This window comes from Leucopleurus acutus (genome assembly GCF_964270905.1).
Source record: "Leucopleurus acutus genome assembly, chromosome: 4".
Taxonomy (NCBI): Eukaryota; Metazoa; Chordata; class Mammalia; order Artiodactyla; family Delphinidae; genus Leucopleurus; species Leucopleurus acutus.
Genome location: NC_139146.1, coordinates 52,933,260 through 52,948,337, shown reverse-complemented (window position 1 = coordinate 52,948,337; position 15,078 = coordinate 52,933,260). Strand labels below are relative to the sequence as shown.

Sequence of the window (15,078 nt, the reverse complement as noted above, 5' to 3'; positions counted from 1 at the left end):
GACAAATTGCTCGCAAAGGCGTCAAGTATGTGGCTGGAGGACATGTCACAGAAGCATATCCCTGTTCATGGCAAAATGATGTGTGAAAAAGCACTTAGCCTCTGTGAATACTACTGTGACGGGGTGGAGGAGAATGAAGGAGTTTAAGGCTCATAAGGGATGGCTGGCTAACTATGTAAAGTGCTACAGCCTCAAGAACTTAGAGATCATGGGAGAATCAGCATTGGCTGATGCCAAGGGAGCTTCAGCATTCTCAGAAGAGCTCAAAAAACTTATAGAAGAGAAAGGCTACCTTCCAGAGCAAATCTTCAATTGTGATGAAATGGGCTTGTTATGGAAGATGTCCAATCGTACTTATATCCATAAGACAGCAAAGTAGGCCCCAGGGTTCAGGGCCTGGAAAGATCACCTTAGGCTGGTGCTGTCTGGCAATGCAACAGGTCACATGATCAAGCCAGGCCTCATCTACTGAGCAAGCAATCCCCAGGCCCTTAAGAACAAAACCAAAAATTGCCTGCCTATGTTCTAGCAATACAAGAAGGCTTGGGCAATGGCCATTTTGTTCTTGGAGAGGTTCCATCAGTGTTTCATTCCTGAAGTAAAGGGATGAAGAGAAGGGGCTGCCATTCAAGGTCCTCCTCCTAACTGACAACACTCTCTGCTTCACTGGCGAGAATGTGGACATGATGTTCTTGTCTCCTGCAGCAGCGCACTGAGGTGAATTAACATCTACCTTGCCTTCAGGACGTTTCGTGCTGCCCCTGATGCTAACCCTGACTGAGCAGCATTATTGATTTACGAAAGAGCTTCACAACTGCAGGTGCAGTTTTGCTTCCCGCAGAGGCTGTAGATGCCTTAAGTCCTGAGACCGCCGATGCTTGCTGGAGGCAGTTCTGGAGTGAGGTGATCAGTGATTTCAGGGGCTTCTCCACTACTGATGCAGAAGTCAGTAGTATTTTGAATGTTGCAGGGGAAGTTTGGTGGGGAAGGCTTCTCTGACATGATTGAAGACAATGTTGAGGAACACACAGAAGAGTATAGAGAAACCCTTACCAACAAGGAACTTGAAGATCTGCTGAAATCCTCTAAAGATGATGGTGATGGTGATGATCATGATGCAGAAGATTTAGAGGAGGCAGAGCCATCAATCTGGACACTTGAAAATTTTGCAGCAGTTTCTCAAGTATGATTAGAGAGAGAACATACATGTGTGTGGAAGTGGGGATGGGAGTAGCAGGAGGGGGAGGGACAGTGTGAGGAGGCAAGAGATGAGACCTGAACAGTAAAAATAGTGGCTATCCTTGACACAGGGGATAAAGGTTGAAAGATGGTAGGAAGGGGCTTCAGTTTATTGATCTGGGTGGTAATTTAGTTAGGTGTGTCCAATTCATGAAAATTTATTGAGCCATTCTCTTAGAATTTTGCCAACAAAATGACTTACATATGTCTAATGAGTTTTCAAAATTAAAGACCCTCAAATAAAAAGACAAATATCTAGTTGAACTCTAATAATTGTAACATACAAGATTCTATTCAATAATTAATAGTAACCAAGGAGAGGCAAAAAGCATGTTAGTTGTCAGATATTAAAAAAGTTACTAGATTAATTTGGAAATGGCAAGATAAACCTTAACCTCACTCTCATTTTCATTTAGTATATGCCATATGGGAGAAATACTAACCAGGAGGCACTTGTGTAGAGTCATCTATACCAAGTTGCCCTGCAGTTAAGCCAAGTTCCACAAAGAATTCTTTCTGAAAAATAAAACACAGAATTACCATGCATCTCAGACTTTGCTACACATTATTTTAAAAAAATCACCTTCACCTAAACATCAACTTAAATGAAAATTACAATGTAAAATAAATCTTTGCTTCATTCAAATATCTAAAGAAGAAAAGAATATTATTGAACTTTTAGATAGTAATGCTTTAGTCCAAAATTTTCCCTTTTTAGATAACAAACTAATCAGTAAAAGTAAGGAATAATTATTCTGAGGAAAGAATAATAAAATTTAAATCTCTCCTGAAACATACATACACACACAGCATATGTAGCACTTAGCAATTTTATTTTCTAAATTCATTGTCTAAAATTACCAATATAATTCTGTATCTGTGCTTTCTATGGTACTGTACTTCACTCAGCTCTTAATCAAATAAATACTGCAAATATCCAAAACAACTTAAATTAATTTTTAAGTAAAATTAGACTACCAAGTACTCTGCTAAAATAAGAATAAATTAGATTTACTCTCCAGACTTCCTCTACTTATCTAGTAATGTCTAAGGAAAGTAATCGTTTGTCTGTTGTTTTATAAATATATAAAAAACAACCCCATAGTATTCACATTATTTTTATTCCCTAAGTAATTAAATATTTCTATTAATATTTGCCTCAGTGTTTTGTTACTATTCTAATTGCTCAAACCAAACTCCCTTCTCCTTTAAAAAATGGAATTAGTTTTAATCCTTCATAGTTATCTATGATTATTTAAGTTAGTGGTTTATTTGCGTCCCTCATAAGACAGTTATTCAGCCTAACACACATTTCATTTCTGTATCAATTTTAAATAACTGCCATTACATTTCAATTTTTAACTAAACTAATTTTAATCTATACTTTTAAAAAGCACTGCAACTTATGTTACCAATTTTTAATGACTCAAGTGGTAAAAATTCACTGCTTTGGATATTTTTTACTCTATGTCAGTAGACCTGGTCCCTAATCTCAGATTTCCTTCTCTATGAACATGTATTACCTTTTTTCAACCTGTATCAAAGAATATAATCACACCATATTGAAATTATCTTTTTACTGTCCATCTCCTCATTAGCCTGAAGCTCTTGGAAGACAGAGACTATCTCTTACACACATTTGCACCTCCTGTTCTTAGCACAGTGCTACGTGACACATAACAGTGGGGAGTCAGTAAATAGTGAACCACACTACTGAGTTCTAGTTCCCACCTGCTGTCTCTACAACACTGAATTAGTGAACAGGAATTAGTCAGCAACTTCTCTTTAGAGTTAATAAATTTCAGTTTCAAGAAAGTCCCTTTTGGCAAGAAAGGGGTACGGGGTTAAGAGATATAGATTACTACATATAAAATAAATAAGCTACAAGAATATATTGTATGACACAGGGGATATAGCCAATATTTTATTTTATTTTATTTATTTTTTAATAGATCTTTATTGGAGTATCACTGCTTCACAATACTGTGTTAGTTTCTGTTGCACAACAAAGCGAATCAGCCATATGCATACACATGTCCCCATATCCCCTCCCTCTTCAGCCTCCCTCCCACCCTCCCTATCCCACCCCTCTAGGTCATCGCAAAGCACAGAGCCAATCTCCCTGTGCCACGCTGCTGCTTCCCACCAGCCAACTATTTTACATTTGCTAGTGTATATATGGAGATGCTACTCTCACTTCGCCCAGCTTCCCCCTCCCATCCCATGTCCTCAAGTCCATTCTCTATGTCTACCTCTTTATTCCTGCCCTGCAACTAGGTTCATCAGTACCTTCTTTTTTTTTTTTAGATTCCATATATATGCGTTAGCATATGGTATTTCCTTTTCTCTGTCTTACTTAACTCTGTATGACAGACTCTAGGTCCACCTACCTCACTACAAATAATCAACTTCGTTTCTTTTTATGGCTGAGTAATATTCCATTGCCTATATGTGCCACACCTTCTTTATCCATTCATCTGTCGAGGGACATTTAGGTTGGTTCCATGTCCTGGCTACTGTAAATAGTGCTTTAATGAACACTGTGGTACATGACTCTTTTTGAATTACGATTTCCTCAGGGTATATGCCCAGTAGTGGGATTGCTGGGTCATATGGTAGTTCTATTCTTAGTTTTTTAAGGAAACTTCATACTGTTTTCCATAGTGGTTGTATCAATTTACATTCTCACCAACAGTGCAGGAAGGTTCCCTTTTCACCATACCCTTTCCAGCATTTGTTATTTCTAGATTTTTTGATAATGGTCATTCTGACCAGCATGAGATGACACCTCATTGCAGTTTTGATTTGCATTTCTCTAATAATTAGTGATGTTGAGCATCTTTTCATGTACCTCTCGGCCATTTGTATGTCTTCCTTGGTGAAATGTCTGTTTAGGTCTTCCTCCTATTTTTTTAACTGGAGTGTTTGTCTTTGAGATTGAGCTCCATGAGCTGTTTGTATATTGTGGCGATTAATCCTTTGTCTGCTGTTTCATTTGAAAATATTTTCTCCCATTATGAGGGCTGTCTTTTTTTTTTTTTTGCGGTAGGCGGGCCTCTCACTGTTGGGGCCTCTCCTGTTGCAGAGCACAGGCTCCGGACGCGCAGGCTCAGCGGCCATGGCTCATGGGCCTAGCCGCTCCACGGCATGTGGGATCTTCCCGGACCGGGGCACGAACCCGTGTCCCCTGCATCAGCAGGCGGACTCTCAACCACTGCGCCACCAGGGAAGCCCTGAGGGCTGTCTTTTTGACTGGTTTAAGGTTTCCTTTGCTGTGCAAAAGCTTTTAAGTTTAATTAAGTCCCATTTGTTTAGTTTTGTTTTTATTTCTGTTACTATAGGAGGTGGGTCAAAAATGATCTTGCTGTGGTTTATGTCAAAGAGTGTTTTTCCTATGTTTTCCTCTAAGAGTTTTATACAGTGTCTGGTCTTACGTTTAAGTCTTTAATCCATCTGGAGTTTATTTTTGTGTATGGTGTTAGGTAGTGTTCTAATTTCAGTATTTTACATGTAGCTGTCCAGTTTTCCCAGGACCGCTTATTGAAGAGGCTGTCTTTTCCCCATTGTATGTTCTTGCCTCCTTTGTCGTAAATTAGGTGCCCATATGGGCATGGGTTTATCTCTGGGCATTCTATCCTGTACCATTGATCTATATTTCTGTTTTTGTTCCAGTACCATACTGTCTTGACTACTGTAGCTTGGTGGTATTGTTTAAAGTCAGGGAGCCTGATTCCTCCAACTCTGTTTTTCTTTCTCAAGATTGCTTTGGCTCTTCGGGGTCTTTTGTGTTTCCATATGAATTGTAAAACTTTTTGTTCTAATTCTGTGAAGAATGCCATTGGTAGTTTGATATGCACTGCACTGAATCTGTAGATTGTTTTGGGTAGTATAGTCATTTTCAGAGTATTGCTTCTTCCAACCCAAGAACATGGTATATTTTTCCATCTGTTTATGTCATCTTTGATTCCCTTCATCAGTGTTTTACAGTTTTCTGAGTACAAGTCTTTTGCCTCCTTAGGCAGGTTTATTCATAGGTATTTTTTTCTTTTTGTTGCTGTGGTAAAGGACAGTGTTTCCTTAATTTTTCTTTCCGATTTTTTGTTGTTGGTGTATAGGAACGCCAGAGATTTCTGTGCATTAATTTTGTATCCTGCAACCTTACCAAATTCATTGATGTGCTCTAGAAGTTTTCTGGTGGCATCTTTAGGATTTTCTACATATAGTATCATGTCATCTGCAAACAGTGACAGTTTTACTTCTTCTTTTCCGATTTGGATTCCCTTTATTTCTTTTCCTTCTCTGATTGTTGTGGCTAAGACTTCCAAAACTATGTTGAATGAGAGTGGCGAGAGTGGACATCCTTGTCTTGTTCCTGATCTTAGTGGAAATGCTTTCAGTTTTTCACCATTGAGTACGCTACTTGCTGTGGGTTTGTCATATATGGCCTTTATTATGATGAGGTAGGTTCCCTCTCTGCCCATTTCCTGGGCAGAGTTTTTATCATAGATGGGTGTTGAATTTTGTCAAAAGCTTTTTCTGCATCTATTGAGATGATCATATGGTCTTTATTCTTAAATTTGTTAATGTGGTGTATCACATTGATTGATTTGTGTATATTGAAGAATCCTTGTATCCCTGGGATAAATCCCACTTATCATGGTATATGATCCTTGTAATGTGCTGTTGGATTCTGTTTGCTAGTATTTTGTTGAGGATTTTTGCATCTATTTTCATCAGTGATATTGGTCTATAATTTTCTTTTTTGGTTATCTTTTTCTGGTTTTGATATCAGGGTGATGGTGACTTCGTAGAATGAATTTGGGAGTGTTTATCCCTCTGCAATGTTTTGGAAGAGTTTGAGAAGGATTGGTGTTAGCTCTTCTCTAAATGTTTGAGAGAATTCGCCTTTGAAGCCATCTGGTCCTGGACTCTTGTTTGTTGGAAGATTTTTAATTACAGTTTCAATTTCATTATTTGTGATAGGTCTGTTTATATTTTCTAATTCTTCCTGGTTCAGTCTTGGAAAATTGTACTTTTCCAATTGTACTTGTCCATTTCTTTGTGGTTGTCCATTTTATAGGCATATAGTTGTTTGTAGTAGTCTCTTATAATCCTTTGTATTTCTGCAGTGTCAGTTGTGATTTCTCCTTTTCCATTTCTAATTTTATTGGTTTGTGTCCTCTCCCTTCTTTTCTTGATGAGTGTGACTAAGGGTTTATCAATTTTGTTTATCTTCTCAAAAAACAGCTTTTAGTTTTACTGACCTTTGCTATTGTTTTCTTCATTTTCATTTATTTCTGCTCTGATCTTTATGACTTCTTTCCTTCTACTGACTTTGGGTTTTCTTTGTTATTCTTTCTCTGGTTGTTTTACGTGTAGGGTTAGATTGTTTATTTGAGATTTTTCTGGTTTCTTAAGGTGAGATTGAATTGCTATAAACTTCCCTCATAGAACTGCTTTTGCTGCATCCCATAGGTTTTGGGTTGTCATGTTTTTATTGTCATCTGTTTCTATGTATTTTTAAATTTATTCTTCAGTGATCTCTTGGTTATTTAGTAGTGCACTGTTTAGCCTTGTATTTGTGTTTTTTACAGTTTTTTTCCTGTAATTGATTTCCAATCTCATGGCATTGTAGTCAGAAAAGATGCTGGATACGATTTCAATTTTCTTAAATTTTCTGAGGCTTGATTTGTGACCCAAGATGTGATCTATCCTGGAGAATGTTCCGTGTGCACTTGAGAAGAAAGTGTATTCTGCCACTTTTGGGTGGAATGGTCTATAAATATCAATTAAATCTATGTGGTCTATTGTGTCATTTAAAGCTTATGTTTCTTTCTTTATTTTCTGTTTGGGTGACCTGTCCATTGGTGTAAGTGGGATGTTAAAGTCCCCTACTATTATTGTGTTACTGTCGATTTCTCCCTTCATGGTTGCTAGCATTTGCCTTATGTATTGAGGTGCTCCTATGTTGGGTGCATAAACATTTATAATTGTTATATCTTTTTATTGGATTAATCCTTTGATCATTATGTAGTGTCCCTCCTTATCTCTTGTAACAGTCTTTATTTTACAGTCTATTCTATCTGATATGAGTATTGCTACTCGAGCTTTCTTTTGATTTCCATTTGCATGGAATATCTTTTTCCATCCATTCACTTTGTCTGTATGTGTCCCTAGGTCTGAAGTAGGTGTCGTGTAGGCAGCATATATATGGGTCTTGTTTTTGTATCCATTCAGTCAGTCTGTGTCTTTTGGTTGGGGCATTTAATTCATTTACATTCAAAGTTATTATCGATATGTATGTTCCTATTACCATTTTCTTAATTGTTTTGGGTTTGTTTTTGTGGGTCTTTTTCTTCTATTGTGTTTCCTGCCTAGAGAAGTTTCTTTAACATTTGTTGTAAAGATGGTTTGATGGTGCTGAATTCTCTTAGCTTTTGCTTGTCTGAAAAGCTTTTGACGTCCCCATCCAATCTGAATGAGATATTTGCTGGCTAGAGTAATCTTGGTTGTAGGTTTTTCTCTTTCATCACTTTAAGTGTATCCTGCCACTCCCTTCTGTCTTGCAGTGTTTCTGCTGAAAACTCAGTTGATAACCTTATGGGGATTTCTTTGTATGTTATATTTTGTTTTGCCCTTGCTGCTTTTAATATTTTTTCTTTGAACTTAATTTTTGCTAGTTTGATTAATACGTGTCTTGGTGTGTTTTTCCTAGGGTTTATCCTGAATGGGACTCTCTGTGCTTCCTGGACTTGGATGAGTATTTCCTTTCCCATGTTAGGGAAGTTTTCAAGTATAATCTTTTCAAATATTTTCTCAGACCCTTTCTTTTTCTCTTCTTCTTCTGGGACCCCTATAGTTTGAATGTTGGTTCATTTAGTGTTGTCCCAGAAGTCTCTGAGATTGTCTTCAATTGTTTCTTTTTTCTTTATTCTGCTCCTCAGTAGTTATTTCCACCATTTTGTCTTCCAGCTCACTTATTCGTTCTTCTGCTTCAGTTATTCCGTTATTGATTCCTTCTAGTGTATTTTTCATTTCAGTTATTGTGTTGTTCATCTCTGTTTGTTTGTTCTTTAGTTTTTCTAGATCTTTGTTAAACTTTTCTTGTATTTTCTCAATCCTTGCCTCCATTTCTATTTCTGAGATTGTGGATCACCTTTACTATCATTACTCTGAATTCCGTTTCAGGTAGATTGCCTATTTCCTCTTCGTTTATTTGGTCTTGTATGTTTTTACCTTGCTCCTTTATTGTGACATATATTTTTGTTGTCTCATTGTTTTCTTTTTTTAATGAGTGAGATTGTGTTCCTGTCTTACTGGTTGTTTGGCCTGAGGCTTCCAACACTGGAGTTTGTAGGCTATTGGGTAGAGCTGGGTCTTGGTGCTGAGATGAGGAACTCTGTGAGACCTCACTCCCATGAATATTCCCTGGGGTCTGAGGTTCTCTGTTAGTCCAGTGGTTCAGACTTGGACCTCCCACTGCAGGAGCTTTGGTTCGACTGCCGGCTCGTGAACCAAGATCCTGCAAGCTGCATGGGGTGGCAAAAAAAAAAAAAAAAGAGCATAGTAACAAAGTAAAAAATAAAATTAGACTAGGAAATTATGATATGTTAGAAAGAATACAAAAATAAAAATATAGATGAATCAACAACCAAAAGATACATCAGTACCACAATAGTAAAAAAGAGGAGAAGGGAAAATTTAAAAAAAAGGGGGGGAAAGGTCTTGGCTGTGGAATGCAGGGCCTAAGCAGGGGTGAGGTTTGGGCGGTGGGCGGGGACTATACTTAGGACCCACAAGGCTGGAAAAGGCCCTGAGGGCTGTGGGGCGTGGGGCTTAGGCTCAAGGAACAGAAGGGGCCCAGGTGTGCCCTTTCCCTGGTCTCAGAGGGCAGGTGACCTCACCTGGGAGCCCAGCAGGCTTCCTGGCTTGAGTGGGTGGGGCAAACGCCCTCCTCTCCTCTCCTCTCCTGCTCTTCGGGTCTGGGAGGGCCCCTCCCGGCTGCCTCTCCTGATCTCCCCAGCCTCCCTCTTATGCCCCCAAAGACCAATGTGGCCGAGGCGGGTGCGGGGGGTGCTTGGAGGGCAGGAAACAGGCCTGGGAGTTCAGCAGGCTCCCTGTGCTGATCCCCTGCCCTCCAAAGCTACCTCCAGGCTGCGTGGGACCCTTTTGATACGGGTAAGTCTAACCCTAACACTGTGAACTAGGTTTGAGGCCCATCTATTGAGGCATCATATGAGACTCACTGAGTCTCACTAAGTTCAGTATTCACACAGACAGACCAGGGTTACAGATAAACCATGCATCATCAGGTCAGAATCACTATCACCAGTTTACATCATTCAGGAAACATGGGAACAACTATCCCTCATGCCTGCAGACATTAGGTATAGTTACAGTTTTTTAAAAATTTGCCACAGGCTTTTTGTTCTCCAATAGCTAAGAATGAATCCACACCAGCTCCAGGTCCCTTCAGACAGACAGAGGCATAATTAGCCCCACTTACGCACATGCTAAACATTTTCATACATTATCCTTTCCCTGCTTCTTTATCTAGCAAACTCCTTCAAACTATTTCAAATGGCAGTACCTCTGAGAAGACCTCCCACCACCTCTAGGAAAAGAATCTGTCACTTCCTCTTCTGTACAGCCATATCACTTTGTATAAACTGCTACTAATAGGGCTTCTAACATCTTTTAAAAATAACTTCTTGAAAATTATTTTTTAATGAAAGTTGTAGTAGTAATGTTTAATAGTTATATACTGCTTACTACTCTCCAAGGACCATCTATATGCTTTATATTTATATATAAGTTTCCTAGGGCTGCCAGTGGTACAAAAAGTACCACTAACTGGTTAGCTTTAAACAATAGAAACTCATTCTCACGGTTCTGGAGGCTAGAAGTCCAAAATCAAGATATTAACATTCTCTCCCTGAAGGCTCTAGGGGAGAATCTGTTCCATGCCTTTCTCTTAGCTTCTGGTATTGCTGGCAATCTCTGGTGTTCCTTGGCTTATAGATGCAACACTCCAGTCTCTGCCTGTCATATGACATTCTCCTTGTGTGTCTCTCTTCTGTGTCTCTTCTCCTCTTCTTATAAGGACACCAGTCATATTGGATTTTGGGCCTACCCTACTCCAGTAAGACATCATCTTAATTTCACTGCATCTGCAAAGGCCCTATTTGCAAATGAGGTCACATTCACAGGTACTGGATGTCAAGATTCAACATATCTTTTGAGGGGGACACAATTCAACCCATAACTTATATCTTAACTTACTGATCTGCACAACACTTCTATGAGATACTATTGTCCAGGGCTTCCCTGGTGGCGCGGTGGTTAAGAACCCACCTGCCAATGCAGAGGACATGGGTTCGAGCCCTGGTCTGGAAGATCCCACATGCCACAGAGCAACTAAGGCCATGCGCCACAACTACTGAGCCTGTGCTCTAGAGCCCGCAAGACACAACTACTGAAGCCCGTGCGCCTAGAGCCCATGCTCTGCAACAAGAGAAGCCACCTCAATGAGAAGCCCGCGCACTGCAACGAAGAGTAGCCCCTGCTCGCCACAACTAGAGAAAGTCCGCGCTCAGCAACAAGGATCCAATGCAGCCAAAAAAAAAAAAAAAATACATACATTTATTTAAAAAAAAGATACTATTGTCCATATATTAAATAAGAAAACTAAAGCTCAAGGTTAAGAAAAACTTGCCCAAGGTCACACAGCCAGTGAGTGGCAGAGCAAGAATTTAAACGCAGGTTAGTTGGCTTCAGAATCTAAGCACCTAACCACCACACTATACTATCTTTACAGGCAATAAACAGAAGTCAAATCAGCTAAAAGACTTAACAACAACAACAAAACAGCAGTTCCCTATTTATGCACTCCTCCCCAACACACACATACACAACACACGCACACACACACACACACACACACACACGCAATCATACTTAGCCCACTATTCAGAAACAACCACTTTCAGCTTTTTTTTTTTTTTTTTGTGGTACGCGGGCCTCTCACTGTTGTGGCCTCTCCCATTGCAGAACACAGGCTCCGGAAGCGCAGGCTCAGCGGCCATGGCTCACGGGCCCAGCCGCTCTGCGGCATGTGGGATCTTCCCGGACCGGGGCACGAACCCGTGTCCCCTGCATCGGCAGGAGGACTCTCAACCACTGTGCCACCAGGGAAGCCCAATTTCAGCTTCTTTTTCTGGTATTTACACCCATGTTTCAAGTAACAAGTATATATTGTTATTTTTAATTTATCAGTTTCAAATATCTACTGATTTTTTATGATAAATGAGGATTTTTAGCTCATGTACATTCTCTTTTCCTCCCTCTATCATTCCATTATAAGTATATATCAATTCTTGATTAAATCCATATTAAGAGTTTACATTATTTTTACTATTTAAAAATTATTCACTGCTGAGGCAAGGAGTATGCTATAAATATGTTTCCTTTCCTAAAATAGTATTTTTTTCATACAGTCCATAATTAAACCATTTTTTCACTTATGCAATTTTCTGTAATCACTTACCTCTTCCTCTACCCTTTAACAACTCTGAAAAGACCCTCCACAATACAATTTTGCATGTGGTTAAACCTGTCAGATCATCTTTACTTTTGGTGTTTTTCTTGCAGGCACTCATCCTGGAACCCTCCAACCTCCTGCTCCAAACTGGAATCGCTCTGCTCTGGTCCTGTTGCACAAACTTTGTCCTGGAACCTCTCTTCACTGTCATTTTGGAAATTGTTCTCTTAGGTTGGAATCCCATTTCCTGGATCCTCTGTTTTGCTCTTTTTGTTTTTGATCTTGTTTTGGAGCAATTCTGCCAATAGCTCCCTTAATAAGAGTAAATATTTGAGATCACATACATCTGAAAATGTCTACTTCAAATTCTCATTTGATTGACTGTTGGTTACATACAGAATTCTAGGCTTGAATTCATTCAGATTTTTAAAGGCTTTACTTAAAAATCTTCTGGCTTCCAGTCTTCCTGCTGAGCAGTCAGATGCTTGAAACTTTATATATACTCTGTTTTTCTTCCATAAAGTTTTTAGTCTTCTCCTATGCAGGTGCCTTGGGTCTTCTTTCATTCACAGCATTGGGTACTGGGTGGGCCTTTTCACAATGAAGATTCCTGTCTTTCTGTCCTTAAAATTTTTAATAATTCCTTTACCTCTGTTTTCTCTTTCTAGAACTCCTATTGGTCAGGTGTTAGCCCTTCTGGATCAATCCTCTAATTTAAAAAAAATACCTTTTCCTTTTTATTTTTCATCTCTTTGGCTTTTTTGCTTTTGCTCTGTTTTCTGACAGACATTTCCTGGGCTTTCTACTGATTTTTTTTTTTTTTTTTTTGGCATACCGTATTTTTGAGTCCTATAAGCTCTTTTTTCATTTTCTAATGTTTTGTTTTGTTGTTTTAATGAAATTCTATTCTTGTTTAATGAGTAATATCTTCTCTCTGAGAATATTAATGTTTGCTTTACATCTTCTATTGGGGAGAAATGGTTAACAACAGGCTAACCTTTTTGTCCATGTGAAGATAACCTTGGGTTTACCTTCTCTCAGCACTGTTGACCTGAAAATGTACTGGATCACACAAAAAAACTGGAGAGGAAAGCCAGCTATATTACTAAGCAATATAATTTACTGAAAAAATATGACCCTTGACTGGTAAATTATATCTGAAATGGAGGACTGTAAGTGGACTATAAAAATCTAATGGAAAACACAGGCCTTAGCTACCTGGTGTGCCTCTTGAGAGGACTTGGAAGCTATGGTCATGTGCATTATAAGAAATAGTTCCTATCACATATGAGACCTTCCTATGCTGTGCCTATGTAGCCTTGGCACTTCAAATTGCATGCATTCCTTGTGGGGCTAGGAAGTAGCATCTGGTTGGCTGCAAGGACTTCCAATGAAGATCTACGTGATATACTGACATGCCATGTTTTCTGTCCTGTATCATTTTGCAAATCTAAATGAACCTCGCACCAGGTTTTGGCCTATTGTATCTTGTGAGTGTAGATGTAAATTCAAGCCTGAAATAACTATTGGTCATAATAAGCACTCATTCCCTAAATTGGCTATTTCTTCTTCTTCTTTTTTTGTTTGTTTATTTGTTTTAGTTTTGACCTATGCCTTTAAAATTGGAAGATTTCAAGTATCTGGAGATCCTAGGCTGGTCAGTTACATTTAGGGTTGAGGCAATTAACGACTGACTGGAAGCTCTGTCTGCAAGAACTGGGCAGAGTGTGGTGGACTTCACTGTGAAGCAATTATAGCCAGCCAGCTATTTTTCTTTTCTTTTTTTCCCCACCCCCGGTAAGGGTTCTCCAAATCTCTGTTAGCCTTTTCTCTGGCATTCTAAAGTTGGTGGGGGGTGAAGAAGGAGAGACTGGGCAGGCATAGTGGTAGTGGTAGGGGACAAAGGTATTAGTTCACTATTCGGTCAACTTTCACTTAATTCCTCTGTTTTCAATACCGTGCCTCATTCCTGTTCAGCTCTATGTCTGAGGTCACTGAGTTTATAGCCTTTCTGATTCTGTTTCTGTAGTGATTAACACACCTCTGGTCTTCTGTGAGGGAGGAGGAGTCACCGGAATATGCAGGATGAGAAGAGTCCGGGGGTCTTAACCCTTCCTGATACAGACTTTTACACAATCTCCACTTTCAGCCCTATGTCTCCTCAGAGACTCTATAACATGTGGTATCTCCAATTCTTGATCCTTTCCAAAGTTCAAGGGAGAAAAATCATCTGGCTTTTTGTATCAGTCAGAGTCCCGTCAAGAAATAGAAACCATACCAGAAATGTGAACAGGGAAAAACAGAATTAGCAAATGCAGAAAGGAACTATGACTTCTAAGCAGGAGGGTGAACCAAGAAGGAACTAAGAACTCAGGAAAGGGTCCCCCAGTGCCCTCAAGACTGAGATTCAGACTTTTAAGGAGAGGGTATGCCTGCCACAGGAATGTGCAGACCAGAGGTGAAGAAAAACCTTGCCAGAGAGTACAGGCTGGAGCTGGTTGACTGAGGGCTGCCAAGGTGAGTGCTACTGGGTCTTCTGTTTGCTGATCTGCTGGCTTCTGTACATGGAAAGCCCCTTTCTCCTGCTATTGTCTTGCAATGTCCCTCCAGAATCCTCTATTGACAAAGCCTAACATCAAGCTAGTTTGCAAAAAAGAAATGTTTATAAGGTCCAGCTCCAGTATAATAAAACAGAGCAAAAAAGGCAGATTTGCAAAACTACAATGAAGTATCACTTCACACTGGTCAGAATGGTCATCATCAAAAAGTCTATAAATAATAAATGTTGGAGAGGGTGTGGAGAAAAGGGAACCCTCCTACACTGTTGGTAGGAATGTAAATTGGTACACCTGTTGTGGAAAACAGTATGGAGGTTCCTTAAAAAACTAAGAATAGAGTTACCATATGATCTAGCAATCCCACTCCTGGGCATATATCAGGAAAAGACAAAAACTCTAATTTGAAAATATATTTGCATTCCAATGTTCATAGCAGCACTATTTATAATAGTCAAGATATGGAAGCAACCTAAGTGACCATCAACAGATGAATATATAAAGAAGATGTGGTATATATGTATATATATATATGTGTATATATATATATATATATAAAATGGAATATTGCTTACCATAAGAAAGAATGAAATATTACCATTTGCAGCAATATAGATGGATCTAGAGATTATCACACTAAGTGAAGTAAGCCAAAGACAAATATTATATGATATCACTTATACGTGGGATCTAAAAAAATAATACAAATGAATTTATTTACAAAACAGAAACAGACTCACAGAC

The 15,078-nt window shown here is 39.1% G+C and overlaps 1 protein-coding gene across 1 annotated transcript in view; it reads right to left on the bottom strand.

Annotated features, from left to right (window-relative positions):
* The window catches only part of TBC1D19 (TBC1 domain family member 19), a 154,868-nt gene that overhangs the window by 65,300 nt on the left and 74,490 nt on the right, over positions 1-15,078 (bottom strand). The window contains exon 9 of the mRNA XM_082838743.1: positions 1,683-1,755. Within this exon, the coding sequence (XP_082694869.1) occupies positions 1,683-1,755 (73 nt within the window). The remainder of the gene's footprint in view (positions 1-1,682; positions 1,756-15,078) is intronic.